The 20693-nt window shown below is 33.2% G+C and overlaps 1 protein-coding gene across 8 annotated transcripts in view; it reads left to right on the forward strand.

Annotated features, from left to right (window-relative positions):
- Nucleotides 1-20693, forward strand: part of LOC143225888 (myosin heavy chain, muscle-like) — a 57239-nt gene that overhangs the window by 19437 nt on the left and 17109 nt on the right. For 5 of the 8 annotated variants that reach the window (XM_076456047.1, XM_076456048.1, XM_076456051.1 and 2 more), the window contains 12 exons: nt 177-434; nt 1013-1162; nt 1387-1557; nt 1703-1882; nt 3240-3402; nt 3733-3779; nt 5051-5138; nt 9491-9608; nt 10247-10367; nt 15002-15138; nt 15907-15988; nt 18527-18781. In XM_076456047.1, coding sequence (XP_076312162.1) covers nt 177-434; nt 1013-1162; nt 1387-1557; nt 1703-1882; nt 3240-3402; nt 3733-3779; nt 5051-5138; nt 9491-9608; nt 10247-10367; nt 15002-15138; nt 15907-15988; nt 18527-18781 — 1770 coding nt within the window. Of the gene's footprint in view, nt 1-176; nt 435-1012; nt 1163-1386; nt 1558-1702; nt 1883-3239; nt 3403-3732; nt 3780-5050; nt 5139-9490; nt 9609-10246; nt 10368-11499; nt 11621-15001; nt 15139-15906; nt 15989-18526; nt 18782-20693 lie in introns of all 8 variants that reach the window. The other 3 variants (XM_076456049.1, XM_076456050.1, XM_076456052.1) reach the window with 1 other exon arrangement.

The following is a 20693-nucleotide window of genomic DNA, read 5'->3' on the forward strand; positions in this document are numbered from 1 at the left end:
GTTAGTTCAAAACTTTTTTATTTAAACGTTTTTTAGAAAATGTTTTTATTATATTCTTATTATTTAAATTGTGAATGACAAAATATTGATTCCATTACCTGTAGTCTTCTTCTAAAGAGGTTTGTTAAGTAATGAGTTCATTAAATGTTATAACAAACCATTGATATTTTCTTTAGACCGGTTTTGATGTGCTTGGCTTCTCGGAAGAAGAAAAACTGAACATTTACAAGATCACTGCGTCTGTGATGCATTTTGGTGAGTTAAAATTCAAACAAAGACCAAGAGAGGAACAAGCTGAAGCTGATGGTACAGAAGAGGGAGAAAGAAGCGCTCACCTGCTAGGTCTAAACGCCGCTGATCTGTTTAAAAACTTGCTAAAACCTAAGATCAAAGTCGGAAATGAGTTTGTCACCCAAGGACGAAACAAAGAACAGGTAATATTCTGCAATAATCTAATAAAATACTAAACAATACAATTTATATGGTAATAAGTCAAATCTATTTCGTGGATTGTAATGTTACATACCTTAAGCTAATTGCAAACATTACTATGAGCAAGTAGAAATATTTGTAAAATAGACATATGATTTTCGAGGTGCTCAAGTTATATCAAAACATTTTTGGAAAATAAATTATCTGTATGTGTGAATCTATTCCCAAAAGAATGTCTTTTGTGGATAAATTCTCTTAAAACTAAATTAGTCTGTTCTAGAGGTTTAATTTTTATATTGGCATAAAACAAAAGAAAGATAGTCTTAAAGATTTTTGTTGAATTTCAGTTTTTAGCTAATGAGATAAAATACTCTCGCAATGGGACATTCTTTCTGTGTCCAACGTTATTTATGGTGTGCGTACAACCACAATTTCTTTTAAAACTTCTAGAATTATTAGGAAAACGGCTGTAACAAATTAACAATGTTCATTACCTGCGTATTTTCAGAAATAACGTCACTTACAATTTTATTTAACATTCTTGTTTTGAAGAATTGGTTTAGTTTCCTCTTTCTTCTAGGTTTTGTATTCAGTGGGTGCCTTGGCCAAAGCCATGTACGATAGACTTTTCAAGTGGCTGGTAAGGAGAGTAAACGAAACTCTCGATACCAAACAGAAGAGACAACATTTCATTGGTGTTTTGGATATTGCTGGTTTTGAGATATTTGACGTAAGATTTTATACACTTAATTTTGGGGGATGGGAGTGCAGTTAATTAATTTTTAAGGGGCATTGTAATGAAATGTAATTCTTAATGATGTGAATCACTATTCTGATAAATTCATTGTCTGTTTTCATTAGGAAGTGAGTACAAAATATGAGAAAAGCATTCAGGATAAAATAGTAATTAACGCATGACTAGTCACTCCTATTAAAATATTTTCTTATTTGTAGTTTAACAGCTTTGAACAACTTTGCATCAATTTCACCAACGAGAAACTGCAGCAGTTCTTCAACCACCACATGTTTGTGTTGGAACAGGAAGAATACAAACGAGAAGGAATCGATTGGGAATTCATTGATTTCGGTCTAGATTTACAAGCTTGCATTGACTTGATTGAAAAGGTAATAATAACATCTTAAAAAACAAAAATACACGTAAGGAAGGATTCTGGTGGAGTATACATATAGGTCTTAATAGTTAAAATGTTATGAATTTTATCCGTTATTTAAGACTCCAAGTAACATGTATTTATTTCTCTAACTTCAGCCCCTGGGTGTTCTGTCCATTCTTGAAGAGGAATCCATGTTCCCTAAGGCCACTGACAAGACCTTTGAGGAGAAATTGAAGAATAATCACTTAGGGAAGTCTCCGAACTTCGTGAAGCCAAGACCACCCAAACCTGGACAGAAAGAATCACATTTCGCCATCGTTCATTATGCTGGCACTGTAAGTTAATTATTTTCTGCTGTTACTTTTAGTACTATTATTAATTACTCAAAAATGTGAAAGAGTTATTCTAAATTGATTTGTTGTTGTTGGTTAAGACACCAAGTTAATATATTATCACAATATTTACTCCATAGGTAATAATCTATGATAGGTAATGACTTTAGGAAATGACCCGGCATGGCCAGGTGGCTAAGGCACTCGACTCGTAATCCGAGGGTCACGAGTTCGAATACCCGTCACAACAAACGTGCTCGCCCTTTCAGCCGTGGGGGCGTTATTATGTGACGGTCAATCCCACTATTCGTTGGTAAAAGAGTAGCCTAAGAGTTTGCGGTGGGAGATGATGACTAGCTGCCTTCCCTCTAATCTTACACTGCCAAATCAGGGACAGCTAGCGCAGATACCCTCGTGTAGCTTTGCGCGAAATTCAAACCAAACCAAACTTTATAAAATATCGAAAACTGGTTTAGTGCTCTGATAACCTAAAAACAAGTCGTTTTATGAGTCTTTAGCATCCATATCATTGCAGAATACTAAGTTAAAAAGTTTGACAACATAGTTTTAGTTAATGAATTAATAAGATACAAATAATATATTAGGACAAGATAAACCGTTATTATTTGAATGATGATGGAACAAACATGCTACTTTAGTCGTCAATATACATTAAATTCATTTCTTAAGAAACACAATATTTTACAGGCTAATACACATAAGTTAGGCATTAACATATCCTTTCTAACCTACATGATACAGATACAGAATTTTGAGTAGTAAATTGGTAAATGGATTAAAAGTTTCTACAAGTATTTTGTGATATAGAAACATCGTTACAATGAATAACAAGTTATATTAAGCTAACCACTTAGTAGATACGAATATTAATAAGAAATGAAACTAATGATGTTGTACATTCAAACTAATACGTGAGTATTATTAGCAGAATCCACATCAATATTTTTTCTAACAAGTATTAACTTAAATTTTAGGGGCTCATGTTCATCGTACAATAGAATTGTGAATATTTAAAGTGTTTTATTTTCAAATGTAGTTTTGCAATCGAATAAGAATTTTATCTGTTCTTTAGCTCGCTTGTACACTCACGCTAACTATACTAATTTTAATTACTTTTAACTTGGTGAATAAATATATTTTTAAATAGAAGACAATAATTAAATCCCGACCGTAGGAAAGGAATAACATGGTATATTTCATTAGGAATGTCATACAAAATCATTTGGTATTTATGAAGTAAAATCGAAAATAAGTGAAGAAGGTTTAGATTTCTCCCCTATGTTTGTTACTGGTATTTTGTAAATCTCAAGTTTATTTGACTCATATTAATCGTACTCAGGTACCTTACAACCTGATTGGCTGGCTTGAAAAGAACAAGGATCCCTTGAACGATACCGTCATTGACCAGTTTAAACGTGGCTCCAATAAGCTTATTGTTGACATCTTTGAAGACCATCCAGGTCTTGGTGGTGGTGATGACATTGGCGAAAAAACTGGCAAAGGTAAGATATTAATTTTCTAAACCGAACTTATCTAATAATTTTGAAAAGTTGGAGTGAGTTTTTACAGTATATTTGCTACTAGATGGGGCTTTGCTCCTAAGAAATGTCATATGTGTCGAAATGGACATAACTGTGTTCTTTGTGGTGCAATATTCAGATAGAAGTTTGATATATCTGTATTTAATTTATTTGGAAAATTATGAATAAAAGGTAAAACCACGATGCCATTATTCATAATATTTACATAGTTTTATATGTGAGTTAGTTTTGTTATTAATATGAAAGTCACAGATTGGTTTTGTTTAATATTGTTTATATTTTAAATAACAGCTCGAAAAAAAGGCTCCGGTTTCCAAACTGTATCTTTGCTGTACAGGGTAAGGCCTACTACCATTACTTTTCATTCAAGTGACATCAATGTTTATGATAAAGAGTACCTACGTTGATTAATGAGTTGTTATAGACTATAGAGAAATGAAATTAATTTGATGACTTTGAAATGTTTACTTAAAATAATAGAAACATGTAAGAAACCTTGCCTGAATCAAATATAAACTATCTTTCTGTCTTTATTCAATTGCAAAAAATTAAGTTATATAATTCTAAGAACTTTTTTTAAAAAAGCAGCGCTCATAGATAAAAATAACATGCAATAGAAATAGTGCTATGAAGCGATTGTTTTCTTATCGAGAGACGGCGCTGTTTCTGGTAAGACAAAACCAACTATAAACCTAGATGGTTATCCCTAATTTTCTCCTTATAAATGGGTTTGTCTTGAATAAATATTAACGATTAATAACATTTATGTAAATTATAATTAGATGTGATTCATTTATAAGCTTAGTGAGTTAACTCCTGGTTTATTTAATTGTTTAAATAAAATAAGTTACCTTTTAATTTTTCTTGTAAATGAATATATTTTTGGACTAACGTTAACAAATTCGTTAATTTATATCATTATTAGGTTAATAATTTTAAAGGATCATGTTTTATCTGGTTCTATATGGTATCCAGTAGAAATAATATATTATAGTATACTTGCATGTATCATATTGGCGATTATGAGGTCTTTCGCTAGGTAACAAACTCATAGGTCTCTGAGGATGTGAAACACAAAGTCTCGTTTGAAGCGAAAATTACTTCAATTGTTTACAAAATATAAATTATTATTTTATATAACAAATGGCTTAAATACTGTTTCAATAATGAATTGATGAATAAACAATAAATTAAAACTTTTAGACAATTTGTCGCTTTTACTGGTGTATTAGATTTATATACAGCATTGAATTTTAATATTTTTCTTTGCATATCTATTTATTACGTAAATAGGGATAATTGTACATTTTTATTTGGTTCTCGCATTTTAATTTTCTTTTTAAAATTATGTGTTTCTAAATTACAAAACATTTTTTTTCAGGAAAATTAGGATTACGAAAATAAATATAATCATTATTAATTTATCTAATCTCGTTTTGTTTGTTTTAGTGTTATTAATTACATGAGTATTTTTCGATAGATACCTCATAAATATGGAAAATGTTTACAATATCGAAAAATGTGCAGAACAGATGTTACTTTGTAAACATTAAGACAAGAAACAATAGAATGAAATGATCTGATACAAACTTGTGTTTTTTATATACAGGAGCAACTGAACAAACTGATGACCACTTTAAGATCAACACAACCTCACTTCGTGCGTTGTATCATCCCCAATGAAACTAAATCTCCAGGTATAAATCCGAAAAGATAACACTGACATACTTTTAATTTAGAAAATAATGTAGGATTTTAGTGCCCTATTAGCTATACTCCAGTGGGTCTTGCATCCTGTTCCCATTCTTCCTTCTTTATCGGCCCGGCATGGCCAAGCGTGTTTAGGCGTGCGACTCGTAATCTGAGGGTCGCGGGTTCGCATCCCCGTCGCACTAAACATGCTCGCCCTTTCAGCCGTGGGGGCGTTATAATGTGACGGTCAATCCCACTATTCGTTGGTAAAAGAGTAGCCCAAGCGTTGGCTGTGGGTGATGATGACTAGCCGCCTTCCCTCTAGTCTTACACTGCTAAATGTAAATATACGGCGTACAGTAACGTGTAACAAACAAACAATTCTTCTTTATGAAAAGGATGAAGTATTGATTAGTTCGACAGTTCTCAGTAGCTTGCAACTTTAATGAATACGTTAAAGACGAATACTGGTATACTTGTTTGTACACCTACAGTCATGTGAAAAAGTTATGACACCCTATGAAAACCTGTGTATTTTTGTAACATTTTTGGATATATATAGATATTTAATCTCAATCTCAACAATACTGAGAGATTATAGGAATATAACTAAACAATTGAAACTGAAGAAAAGACTTTTCAAAATCTTCTGTAAATGTAATTCTACAAAAATGCATATTGTAACTGAGGAAAAAGTTGGGACACCCCCACATTTATTTCCACTTAAAATGGCTCAACACATACACAGGTGTATCACACCAGGTGCACATGATTAGAAGATCGTTACTCAGCATTTTGAATGAGGCTTGCCCTATTTAAACCTCAGACATTTAGTTTGGTGTGCTCCTTACTGTTGAAGTGAGAGTGAGCACCATGGTGAGAGCAAAAGAGCTGACTGAGGCCTTCAGAAAGAAAATTGTAGCAGCTTATAAGTCTGGCAAGGGATTTAAAAAGATCCCAAAAGATTTTGAAATCAGCCATTCCACTGTCCGGAAAATTGTCAACAAGTGGAGGGCTTTCACAACAACTGCCAACATGCCCAGGTCTGGTCGTTCAAGCAAGTTCACCCCGAGAGCAAACCGCAAGATGCTAAAAGAGGTCTCCAAACACCCTAACATGTCATCACGGGATCTACAGCAGGCTCTGGATACTGTTGATGTGAAAGTGCATGCCTCTACAATCAGAAAGAGACTGTACAAGTGTAACTTGCATGATAGATGTACAAGGTGGAAACCTTTGCTCTGTAAGAGAAACATCAAGGCCAGACTGAAGTTTGCCAGAGAGAATGTAGACAAAGACCAGGACTTCTAGAAAAATGTTCTTTGGACAGATGAGTCCAAAATTGAATTATTTGGACGCCAGAACAGAGGACATGTTTGGCGCAAACCAAATACAGCATTCCAGAAAAAGAACCTAATACCATTACCAAGTGTGAAGCAAGGTGGTGGAAGTGTCATGGTTTGGGGCTGTTTCGCTGCAGCAGGAGCTGGACAGCTTACAATCATAGAATCCCCCATGCATTCTACTGTGTATCAGAGAATGCTTGAGGATCCTGTGAGACCATCTGTACGAAAATTAAAGCTGAAGCGGAACTGGACCCTGCAACACGACAATGACCCAAAACATACCAGTAAATCACCAAGGACTGGCTGAAAACTAAGAAATGGAGAGTCATGGAATGGACGAGTCAAAGCCCAGATCTTAATCCCATTGAGATGCTGTGGGGTGACTTGAAACGGGCTGTACATACAAGAAACACCTCAAACATCTCACAGCTGAAAGAATTTTGCATTGAGGAATGGGGCAAACTTTCTTCAGACCGATGTCAGATACTGGTAGATGGCTACAAGAAGCATCCCACTGCAGTTATTTCAGCCAAAGAGGGTAACACTAGCTATTAGGGGGTAGGGTGTCCTAACTTTTTCTTCAGTTAGAATATGCATTTTTGTAGAATGACATTTAAAGAAGATCTTGAAAAGTCTTTCCTTCAGTTTTAATTGTTTAGTTATATTCCTATAATCTCTCAGTATTGTTGAAATTGAGATTAAATATCTATATATTCGATAACGTTACAAAAATGCACAGGCTTTCATAGGGTGTCTTAACTTTTTCACATGACTGTATGTTTATTATACGCTACCCAGTGACTCAGCGGTAAGTCAGAAAGCTTGTAACACTAAAAACAGGGTTTTGATGCTCGTGGAGGGCACAACACAGCCCAACTACATATAAAGAAACAAATGGCACTGTGATTTAAGATAACAGTGGATGTTTTCTTTGGCTATCGCATTTTCATTTTTTATGAAAATATCAGTGGTATTTGATTTCGCTAATAAATATAAACTATATCCTATAAACCAATGAAACTCAAGCCTGAAACAAGAGTTGAAGCGGTACGTTAAACAGAAATTAGGAATAACCTTATACCGAACTTTTATTATTAGATAAAACTGTGAGTTGAAATTCCTGAAACTAAATATTATTAATTTATTTGTTTCTTCTTCCATATTAATGAACACGTTGGAAAAGTGACTTTTTTTTTCTGAACAGCATTTAAATAAATCAAGGTAAAATAGTCATTAAATACAAACTGAAGAACTTTATCAATTTTTAAGTTTTAGAATAACCAGTAGAGCTATCCTACTGTATAGATGTATACAGTATTTAGTATAGATGTAACTAATTGCTTGCTTTTGATATAATTTATTAAGGCAATAGAAGTTTAAATACTGATACACGAGTAGTAGCTTTGGCTGTTAAAAGTTACTTTTCTGTCATGAACAAAACAAAATTTTCATTGAAAATATTGAAAATATTCAAGTTAGTGAAAATCTTTACCAAGCAGAACTTCCTGTTAACTTGGTTCTTCTATTTCGGAAATAAAGACTGTTCTAGCTCAAATAACCTTCTCGAAGTTCAACAAACAAACGTCGATCTTAATGATAGAATAGTGGATAAGAATAATTTTATAAATTTATAAAATATTAGGAGAAGCTAAACGAGACCTTTCTATAGGAATCAAAACTCTTGGTCTGAAGTACTAATGACGTACAATTGTAACCTTGATATTCCGGCTGCTTAATGCACCAACTGTGATAGCTTCTCTGCAGGGACGTCAATAATAGTGTGGGCTTATTGGAACTCTAGGTACCCCAACATGTGTCTTAGCCTCCATGTAATCCCTGCACCCAACGATTTTTTTTCTTTTGTCAAACCAATTTCAGATCACTCGTCGTAAAAAGGTTGACCTTACCACTATTTTTCTGTCTGATATAATCCTCTTGATAGTCCACCTAGAAGTGAATATAGTAACTACTGAATCGTATATTTTGGATGCAATAATCATTAAGCATGATAGTTTAAAGGTAGAAGTAAGTAATGGAGGACACAATGTTAACAGATCCCTTTTCGAGCCCCCCAGTGGCATAGTGGTATGTCTGCGGACTCACACCGCTCAATACCGGGTTTTTACACCCGTGATGAGCAGAGCACAGATGCCCTATTGTGTAGATTTGTGCTTAATTCAAAACAAACAAAAAATCTTTTTTCGAAATTCGTTTTTTGTGTGTGACGCAGTACTTTTTTTAAAGTATCTTCACATAAAACTATAATTGTGATTCTTTGTGAAATTTACATGTTCCTTTCATGGTTTGATTTAGTAACTGAACATTATTACCATAAACTGTTTCTATGATGAGTACGTTCCTAGAACTTCGCATATATAGTTTCCGTATGTCAGCAAAGAAAAAAAAAAGGTACTCAGTTTCATTTTTGTATAATGTCTCACGTGTGCAACTTTACATCTATTTACCACTTGTAGATCAAACTCATTTCTTGTGGGTTACGTAGGTCGTTTTGATAAATTGGTTTTTATAAAACTCTCTAACTTAAGGAGCACCTTAACGAACGTAATTCGATTCAAGTCTCTTCAATTGTTTGTTTGGGATTAGGCACGAAGCTGCACTGTTGGCTATCCGTATTCTCCCATTGATGAATATCTAAACCCAATTTTTAGCGTTATAAGCACGTTGAACCGATGGGTGCTAAAGTTTTTTATTCTATCATTTTATAACACACTTTAGTTTTAGAATAGTTTTACGCCTGCTTTCGAACATTTTTATTATATAATTCAAGTGTCTTAAATTCATTATTTATACATAGGCATCCATTTATTCGAACTTTAGAAAAAATATCAATTTTATATAACATGAACAAGATTCCTGTCGCTTGTTTTAATATCAATTTTTTCAGTTTCAGATATTTTTTAGGCTTTAAATTAGAATGTTACAGCCTAACCCTTGACATTCTAACTTAATCTTTATTTTTATGAGGAATACGTTCTTGTTCATAACTTTAGGTGCAATCGACTCGCATTTGGTGATGCACCAGCTCACGTGTAATGGTGTACTAGAAGGTATTCGTATCTGTCGTAAAGGTTTTCCCAACAGGATGGTGTATCCTGACTTCAAACACAGGTAAACCTTTACTTTGCACATTTCTTCTTCTGTAGTTTATGCTCTGGTATTACTGACTACAAAAGTTAAAACTTTACACTCGTTAGATATTTGGTTTTAATTATAGAACACACATTAGAGCGTGAGATAGGTCAGTATTTAGCATGGTTACAGTAACAGGTATAATAACATTATTGTTTAATGTAATTTTTAAGTTAAAAATTGTGTTTTCTTTCGTGAATTGGATATTAATAAAAGTTGAAGAAAATGACTTTCTTATTTTTTTATGTTTTCAGTTTGATTCCTTCGGAAAATATTTTTTCAGTGGTAATTATAACAAATAAGGGGATATCACTGAGATATTATACGACACTGAGATTTGTTGATAAGCTAATAAATATTCAGAAAATATTTTTTGCCTCATATTATCCATAGGAGACTTATTGTAGTTTGTGGAATTAATGTAAATAATTGCCATAAATGTGGGCATTGAGAATTACAACTGAACTTTACGTATATGATATATTTATTGATTGTTTATTTTAACAGTAAGTAAACAAAACACTTGTCTATTTTGTATTTTTATTTACATGTAAAAATGTTGCTTATTTTATTCGAAAGCTTCTTCTCTTGAGTCTGACATTCACATCTGATTCTAGATACACAATTCTGGCCCCCAATACTGTACCCAAAGGTTTTATTGATGCTAGGCAAGCCACAGAAAAGATTATCGATGCTATCCAGCTCGAAGCAAACGATTTTCGTATGGGTCACACAAAGGCATGTAAAAATTTCTGGCATCCGTGTAAAATCGTACTGTGTCCTTCTTCTTCATCTTTCCCTTTCCTATCAAGAGTACTATGTCACCGAAACACTCACTGTTCATCAAATATCTATCCTTCACCCCTTCAGTTTTTGTGTATCCCATACCCATTCCCTCGCAAATGTAAATTAAAAACGTCTTTTATCCTATTCACTGTTTCCCTACTTCTTTACTACCTTTCGTTACATTACCAAAATATTACACTAAGTTCGGTCCAGCTTTAAGTATCTTCTCTGAAACGGTAAGATTTTTTTTTATTTTATGAACTTACGGATCATATAATTGCAATGTAATAATTTTCTCATAATTTCAATCTTCCGTTTGTCTCTATGTCTCTAAATCCTGCATATTTACAAGTTTCGTGAAAGTGTTTGTGGCAAGAATTAACAGTATTTCAGTGTGTTCATAAAGTAGCTATCCGAGTTTGACGTATATTACAATAGTCAACCAAGACTAACGTATGCATATCACTATCCACCTTGATCTGCAGGAGAATTCTAGGAGTTTTTATATCCATAATTGATCCAACCTAAATAATATCAATGTGTGACTGTTTTTGGGTGTGACCTGAATGTTCTATCCATTGAAAATTCCACAGGATAGTATTTTTTTACCACATTACCTCACCGATCTTATCTTACTGAACACAGATACATGATCTTTCATGTCTTATTGATCGCCCTCTTTAATTTGATGATACCCAAACGCAAAGCCCATAAAACTTTGTTTTAAAATACCTGTTAGAAAAAGCATTTTTTCCTCATGAGTTTGTTTGTTGTTAAGTGCAAAACTACATAGTAAGGACGCTGTGGCTACTTTATAATCGGTGTGCAAATAAGTATGCAATATGAAGCGCTTATTTCTTTTTTTATAGTCTTCATAAATATTGAAAAATGTGACAACTTAAATGTGTGTATCTCCACACGTATAGATATGAAACTAAGGGAAACGTTCGTCATATTTTTCTCTTTTTTCTTCATTTCTAGTAGTCCTGCTTACATCAGCCAGTATAATGTTATCCTTTTGTCTTCAAATAACTTGCGCATGTTGAATCTTTACCCATTTTTGTGACCATCATCCTTTTCTTAGATACGCCATCTTGAATCCCAGTGGCATTCACAAAGGATTTCTCGATGCCAAAAATGCAACGGAAAAAATTTTGGAAGCAATTCAAGTTGATCCAGCCGAATTTCGATATGGTTATACCAAGGCATGTACAACCTACAATAAAAAATGTAACCAATAATTTGCACACTTTGCCCTAACTGTGGCATGTCATTTAGTATTTAATATTTTCTTTGCCATGTGTTCAGTAGGATCAGCAATGAAATCAATATTAAATCAGTTTACCGTAAGTTTTACTAGCTTTTACTTTCTTTTCTTTTTTTGCTTTGTTTGTGTCCTAACATCTTTGTTGTTTCACTTTAATGAAGCTTTTTATCGTGGTTTTTATTTGTTGCTAACTTTTCAGCTTTTATTTTACTCTTATTTAGTTATTATAATTTTTTTTGTGTTTCCAACACTGATCTACTCCTCCATGAATATATTTAATCTGTACTGAAGTATTAACTGTTTATTCATTAACTGTTATCATGTCACTATTTCTTATTTTAAGAAGCTTAAATGAGTTTTATTCTTTCGATAAAAGTCGTTTCTTTCTTGACATATTTTAACTGTTTTAAGCAAAATCCTTGAGATACAGATATTTATAACATACAACTTGAACTCTATATTGCTAAACATGTTTTGAATAAACAAAATAATAAAGACAGTAATAATATTACAAGTAGAACTCCAGCTATATTTTTTCTTTGGATAGTTCAGTGTTAATTATTTTAATATTTATATGATTGCTGGTGCCTATCTTATCCAAATATATTTTTTCTTTGGGTAGCTCAATATTAATTATTTTAATATTTATATAATTGTGGATGTCTATCTTATCATCAGCAAACGTTAGCTCGGTTCTTCCTGTAATCATTATTAGCACAGAAAATATTCAGGACAATTAAAACCGATAATATTTTTTTTGGTTGAGTTACAAAAGCTTACACTTACTAAACCTTAGGAAGTGTAACTTGATTTTTAAAGATGTTAATCACACGTTTATATTTGTTCATGCCTTCAGTTGCATAAGAAACGTACTCAGTTTTTTGGAAAAGTAAAAGTTACCAGCTATTATATAACACAAAAAGAAATTATAAAATTTAAAATTACATTAAGTTGTGATTTGTTTGTTTAGACCAAAGTTTTGTCCATCACAAGAACTCCAACCTCTAATTTTGACAGTCAAATGTACTGATCACACACAAGGGACAACATGGGGAAGTAGAAAACAGAATCGGTGCATAAATTAAAATCATTATCTCTATAAATAAATAAAAATATTTCTTGTTAATGCGTTGTTTTTTTGTAATTAAGCACAAAGCTACACAACGGGGTCCCTGCATGGACAGGTGGTTAAGGCACCCGACTCATAATCTGAGAGTCGCAGGTTCGAATCCCCGTCACACCAAACATACTCGCCCTTTCAGCCGTGGGGGCGTTATAATGTGACTATCAAACCTACTATTCGTTGGTAAAAGAGTAGCCCAAGAGTTGGCGGTGGGTGATGACTAGCTGCCTTTCCTTTAATCTCACACTGCTAGAATAGGAACGACTAACGAAGATAGCCCTTGAATAGCTTTGCGCAAAATTCAAAAGAAACAAACAAATACACAGTGGGCTATCTGTGGTCTGCTCATCACGGGTATCGAAACCCGGATTCTAGGATTGTAAGTCCACAGACATACCGCTGTGAAACTGGGGGACTATAAATATCTAAATAAGACAAATACAACTTGCTAGTTTTTATTCAGAATTGATTTCAATTAAATATGCAGAAAGTTAAAATATCCCAGATTGTTCACACCTCTAAAATTTGAACTTAATAAATTTGTGGAAAGAGTATGACCACTGGAATTTACGAGATGCTTCCTTTGAAGTTTCTTCAGCATGATCCTTGTTTTTTTCTGAAAATTAGAAATTTATTTTATGTCACCAGCTTTATAAAATTATAGTATGAATCTGAAAGCTTCCTTGAACACCTTCTTTTTATATTCATATATTTACCCAATCCTAAAAAAAAAAAATTTGATTTATTGATCCACAAAGTGGAGTTGCAGTTTATTTATCATTACTTTTCGAGATACTTGCATGATGAAGCCTGCTGTGTTTTTTTTGGTCCTCAGAGGTATGTTTTACATCCGTATACGGATATGTGACCTCTTCCTTTTTGAATACGCTATTTTCTATCCACTTGCCAAATTGTGAGGCCAAAGCCGCAATGAAAAACAAAATTTATGGCAATTTAGATTAATCCACTAGAATTCGTTTTAATAAGAGTAAAGTGTGAAGAACGATCTTTTGGAAGTACCTTAAAATTTTATTTTTGTCAGTAACTGTTTGTTTTAATTAACTGCATCTAGTTTTAAAAGCCAAGAAAGAATTGCGAATCTGTGAAAACCCGAAACAAACACATCATATAAACTTTACATTATAACCGTTGGCACTAATTCATATACATGAAAAGCAAAACATTCGTAAAATATATTCATTTATGGTCATCATTTAAATTTTATACTTAACTTATAAATTAATTTATTACAAGTGCAGATAACACAATATATAGTTTTGCGCTAAAACGAACAAACGAAACGAAATATTTAAAGTGGGTCCTCATGAGAAAAATGTCAGGCTACGATAATTCTTTGAAAGTGTGGTTAATTAAAACATCGAAGAGAAGAACTAAAAGTAGCAGCCGAATTCGAAAGTTTTGAGGCTCGGGTTTGTGTTGCTAACTTGTGTATAAAAAAATGTCTGTTTGATGTTCATGATTATTCTCTGTTTCTTAATAAACCGGTTTAGTAAGATTTATTAACTCAGTTGTTTTGTACTCCTTAATTGTGTCAAACACATTTATTTATCCTTTATTTTGACCTAAACCTTGCTTCTTTCTGTAAGATATACCTAATATGGTGACATCCTTCCAACTACTTGCAAGGTAAGTTCTTCGTTATCCTGTTTCTAATGGTGATAACTAAAACTTCCTTCACAATGGGCTGTTACTGTCTTTTGCTCAGTGATGTGTATGTTTTACAAGTGAGTATCATACTCTTTAAATAATGCTCTTTGAATTTTTTTCAGTACCAATTTATTTTTAATTTCATTAAATTATTTTACGAAAATCATTGAAATGAAACCATATTTATTTACTCCAATTTCTTTATAAATTTCTTCTATACCATTCAAGTTTTTACGATGCAATAGTAAGCTTAGTTTCAGTATAAAATACTAGAACTTAAAATGTTTGTGAAAACTATCTAAATTTTCAAAGAGCTTATCACTTGCAGGACATTGCGAATTATTTGATTTTCAAACCTTATCACGAAATACCTATGCTTTAAAATAAGAATTTTAAAATTTAAACAGATTTTAGTTTAGAACTTGGCAAGACTTCAGAAAAAAAACGTTTTGCTGTTTAATTATTCCGTCCCCTATACGTCGATCTGTGATTTATTATAATTAAAAAAAACGTTTCTTACCTAATCAGATATTCTTCCGCGCTGGAGTTCTTGGGAGATTAGAAGAGATGAGAGATGAACGACTTGGTAAAATCATCACATGGTTACAGTCGTGGATCAGGTGGTATCAGTGTAAGAGGGAGTTTAAAAAGCTGCAGGAACAAAGGTACGTTTTTTTTTTCTGTAGTTTCTGTGAGATAGTATAGTCAACGTATTCCTTATATATGTTTAAGTACTCTTTATGTGGGATAATAAAAATACCATACCTTTATTCATGTTTTTATCTATTGTTTCTGTGGGATAATATAGTTACTGTATTCTTTATGTTTATCCACTCTTTGTGTGGGAAAACAAATCTACAATATATTTTATCTATTTTTTGTTATCTGATGTTTATGTGGAATAACAAAGGGACCGTAACCTTTATGGTTCTTTTATTCATTGCTTCTGTGGCATAACAGAGGCTATTGTATAACTTGTGCTTTATTCTTTTATCCACAGTTAAACACGAGATATTTTAATATTCGTGCAAACATTATCTCGTAAAAGAATATTTATTTTATTCTGTTTGGAAATAAAACATTTTTTCATTAACTCGAACAGTTTTTACAGAATAGAAATCGGAATGTATTAATTATAATAATGAGCCACTGAATTAACGTGTGGTACCTTCTTTTCGTTACTGTAGCAAGTTGTTTTATTTGCTGGTCTATATTATTGCGTACAATAAAATTATTATCTAATTTCTTACCTAATATAGTGTTACTGAAAATGACATATAATAACAAAGGTAAACTTGGACCTGAAGAGCTGATACAGTTTTTTATTTTTTTTCTGAATATCATGTCATGGATCATATTTAGAACAACAAACTTTTGAAACACAATATTATCAATAATTATTTATTCATTCTGTGGTATTTGCTGTATTTTAGAATTGCTTTGCTGGTTATTCAGAGGAACCTACGGAAATTTTTGCAGCTTCGCAACTGGCTGTGGTGGAAATTGTATTCCAAGGTATGGTACTTAATATACAGTATGTGTAACAAAGTGACATGTTCACATGAATCTGTTTGGATATTGTGTTGAGACTGTATTAAAAATATTTACAGTTTAATAAATAATTTTGTTTTAATATGATAGGATAAGTGTTCTAAATTTATCATGGTTATACATATGTTTTGGATGAGTTAAATTCGATTTTGTTTAGAAACAATAGTTTATTGCAGGTTTGTATACGTAACTGTGCACCAATTATACGTTGTGTAGTTCTGTTATTGTTATTTGGTGCTGGTGTTATTGTGTTATGGTGCAAGAATATTCTAAGTGTTTTTTTTTTTTTTTGTTTTAATCGAATGTTGGTATATCATAATATCTCGTAGTGCTTCAATTGGGCTTTTTATAAACATCTGTACAAAATATAGTTCAAGTAAGTTAAGTGAAACCAATTTAAGTTAATGAGAGATATAGTTAGATAGATGTAGAAGGTATGTTTGTGAGTTTAATAGTAAAGAATGTATAGTGTTTTTAAATGAAATTATCACATATTGTATTGTAAAAACAAAACAGAGAAGAGTAATTTTTCTTGTAAATAATGATATAAAGGAATTTAACAAACCTGTGTGTACTTTGACGAAAAGAGACAATTATTTAAGCTCTGAATACAACTGTGGTAACAAACAGCGTAACACAAGTAAAATTATCACCAACTGTATCGTAACAACAGAGCATAGGAGAATAATTCATCTTGTCAATTTTGTTTTAAAGTAACTGAACCAGTCTATGTGAACTTTGACAAAAAGAGACGATTATATAGAGCTCTGGATACATCTGTGGTGATTAAATATGTAACGACGATTTGTGTTTTTATGTTTGACTCGTTTTAATATATTATTTTAAAACAAGTGGGTTGTGTGCTGTTTGTTATTAATACTCGAAATAAACGACCTTATGGCACCAAAAGCTTCGTACTGTCAGCTTTGGTTTATGTTTTAGTGAACGCTCCCAAAGAAGTTGTAAGCAAAATGTTAAGTGTCTAGTTAAATAAAAAAACAACATTTTAGTGTTATAAGGTCGTTTATTTCTAGTGTTGTTATGTATGTTTGTTTATTGTTTAAATTTATCACTATCACGTCACAGAAACCTACTACAAAAATGCTCCCATCCGTATATATAAAAACTTTACAAGATGCTGTATTTAAATTAAGACCCAAGGTAATATACTCTTCAAAAAAAGAAACGCAAAAGGCAAAATTTGAGACAAATTGTTAACAAGTTTTTTCCGGGTAGTTCTGTATGACATGTGTGAAACTTTGCACATTCACTGCTGAACATCCAAAGTCTGCAAAGGCGAAGTCCACGCTAACTAGTTGAAGTTTAACGTCACTCAAAGTCAATAACGAGTATGCCCCCCGTAAGCATCAATAACTGCTTGGCATCTCCTGCCCATGGAAGCGATGCCCACTCAGCCTGCAAAGCTGCTGCAAACTGAGGTAGAGTCTGCGGTTGAGGTTGTCGCCGTCGCAAACGTCGGTCCAACTCGTCCCAAATATGTTCGATGGGGTTTAAATCTGATGATCTGGAGGGCCGGGGAAGAACGTTGATGTTGTGGTGTCTCAAGAAGACAGTGGTGAGTCGTATTGTGTGAGGTCGGGCGTTGTCATGTTGAAAAACGTCGTTGACGTTTACCACATGGGGCCTAAGAATCTCGTCGAGGGTTGCGTATGGTCTGATCGGAAATCCTACGCAGCCCTGGTATGGTTAAGGCAGTAGACGTCGCAGTGGTGGTCCTATCCCGAAGGTGACATAACCGGATGTAGCGATCTTGTGCGGGCGTGGTCACATAAGGTCTGCCAGATCGTGGACGGTCACGAGTTGATCCATGTTGTTGGTGACGATTCCATAGCCTTGTGATGGTGCTTGGGTGGACATTCACAGCTCTGGCAACATCTGATCGAGATTCACCTGCTTCCAAGCGACCAATGGCGTTGTTGCGTTGTGCTTCAGTCAGTCTTGGCGTAACTGTATTGCGTGTCGGTGGCTTAACACTGAGATATGGAAACCGAGAACCCGTCACTTTTATAGGGATTTTGCACATGTTGCACTTGCAGAGCATGCAGATCTCTCAAACAAATTTATTGGACACGAATGCGTTTTGGCGAAAAATCCGTTGTTTTCCTCCGTTTTCAAAGTGCACAACTTTTATTGTTATTTTGGTCTGACAATCAAGGCCTTAACACGTGTAACATCACATACTCTGAGCTTGTAACGTTATTACATAAATTTCTCTTTAAAATAAAAAACATATTCCTTTTGCGTTTCTTTTTTTGAAGAGTATATATATCTATATACACCTAGCGTAGTGCTCAAATGATAGTCTTTTCATTTAAAAGTTTTCGATTATTGGTAAAAATTCGTTCTAACCCTAATAAACTGTACTGCATCAGAATCCTCAATATTACATTAGACTGAATATAACCTTCCACGTTACCAGTTTTTTTTGGGGGTTTTTTCGTTAGTGATTAAATCTGCCACTTATGCAAAAATCATTCATAGGTCAAGCCTCTCCTCAACATTGCCCGCGTCGAGGATGAGCTACGAGCAATGGAAGAAAAACTTAAAAAGGAGCATGAGGCTTTTGAGAAGGAGGAGAAGCTTCGCAAGGATCTGGAAACTCAAAATGTAAAACTCCTGCAGGACAAAAACGACCTATTTCTTCAGCTCGAAGCAGAGAGGTCCCAGTGTGGAGATACAGAAGAACGTCTAGCTAAAGCAATGTCTCAAAAAGCAGATCTTTCGAGTCAATTACAGGTCATTAACTTATTTTAGTGGTCAAATGTTTTGGGTGTAGAAATCAAAATCTCTAAATATAAATATGTGTATGCACGAGTAAAAAAATATCAGGGCCCAGGTAGCGCTCTGAATTTTGGAACTGATGAGAAAGGTTCGTATCTGTACGATACCAGAAAGTACTACCCACACTTAATCTGTGGATGCGTTATAAGAGTGATAGTCAATCTCTTACATGAATGGATAAAGTTAGGGTGCTGCTGACTCAGAGGCTTTCTTCTGGTCAGAAGCTCAAATCAGAGATGGCAACAGATAGCCATGGTAGATCTGCTATAAATACAAAATACAAAAAATCTACCCAGTGGCTTATCGTGTGCAAAAAATTAAATTACTTTGTGATTTCATCAAAAGATATTTTATCGATCAATTTTCTTTATTCACGTTCCACTTTATACAAAAGTTATTTAAAACCTTTGTCTTTATGAGTGCCACATTAATAATATTTGTCCTAACTATATCAAACACTTACTTTGAAGACTGAAAAAACATTGTATGTATATTTTGAATGCTTTAGCAGGTGGTGTTATTACCTAATGTTGAACTACATGTATTATATTCAATGTAGTAACAAGTCCTTGTTATATTCTCCAGCACAGTCGAAAAAAAAAGAAACAAATACTTCTATTTCTTCTGCATATGTGACTTTATGAGTGGTAAAAGTGTTTATGTAAAAAGCACAAAAATTAAATAAAAAGAAGAAAACGTAAATTAATATTTGCAATTCCAAAGTCACTTTATGTTTAACTTTTTATTGAAAATACCGGTATTAACTTTTGCGCAGTAGCATTGTTAGACGGTTTAGGTTTTGTTTTAATGTAATTAAATTTAATATCATTTTTTTTTAGAATATTGAAATGCAAAACTATGATAATAACAGCACATTGTGAATAGACAGAGATAAAGAAATTTAAATGAAAGTAATTTACAGTAATAAAAGGAAATTAAGAAAATGTCAATGTATAAACCATTTGATAAAAAACTTGATTTATGATATTTTAGTTCAGAAATGATGTAGCAGATATTTTTTGTAGAAATAGAGAGAGTAATGACATGAGCATACCTGGCCTAAAAGTGGATATAATTCACTGATCATTAATATCCTTGATCTACCTTTTCCCTCATGTTTAGGGTTAAGTTATAAATATATGAAGTGGTTTACATATAGTCGTTTTGAGAATGTTCACTTGGCACTCTAGCTATTTTAGAACGTCTTATTACTTTTTAAAACTGGTAACTTTGAAATGTACGTATTGTAAGTTCCCATGAGTAGAATTAACAGAAGGAACTGATATTGTACAGGGACTTTTTTATATTTCTCGGCGCACTTAAGAGATGGTGTGTATCTTTCCTATAAACAGTCGGGTTGGATATAATGCTATATATAGGGGTTAAACAAGCAGAGCTATGCGGGCCTTCTTAAAGTCCATATTTATATCTACACTTTCTTCATACGTCTTGAGGTTGTGGAGGTGTCGTCTTAGTCATGGAAGAGATTCACGTTGTGAAGGTCTGGGAGTAAATATTTTGCGCTTTATATAATAAAAGAGGGCAACTACAGGTCGACAAGACACAGGCATCTGTTCGTCTATAATATATAAAGGTTCTAGATAATTTTGTCACTTTGTTTGCTACTCGCCAAACATTATACTTTCATCCAAAGAGCGGATATATGTACACTAAAGCAGAAACGAAAGAGGCAGGTTCATAGCAAAAAGTCCTCTATGCTAAACTCTATTTGAATTGTAGAGAAGCGAACAAACAATTATTATTTGGATTGTTCTCCTTGAACATTCCAAGACAAGAAGCCAGTTTGCTAATAGAAAATTTCAATTACATTTTTATTTATCTGTAATGGAAAAAACTTCTGTGAATG

The sequence above is a fragment of the Tachypleus tridentatus genome, chromosome 9, assembly GCF_004210375.1.
Source record: "Tachypleus tridentatus isolate NWPU-2018 chromosome 9, ASM421037v1, whole genome shotgun sequence".
Lineage (NCBI taxonomy): Eukaryota > Metazoa > Arthropoda > Merostomata > Xiphosura > Limulidae > Tachypleus > Tachypleus tridentatus.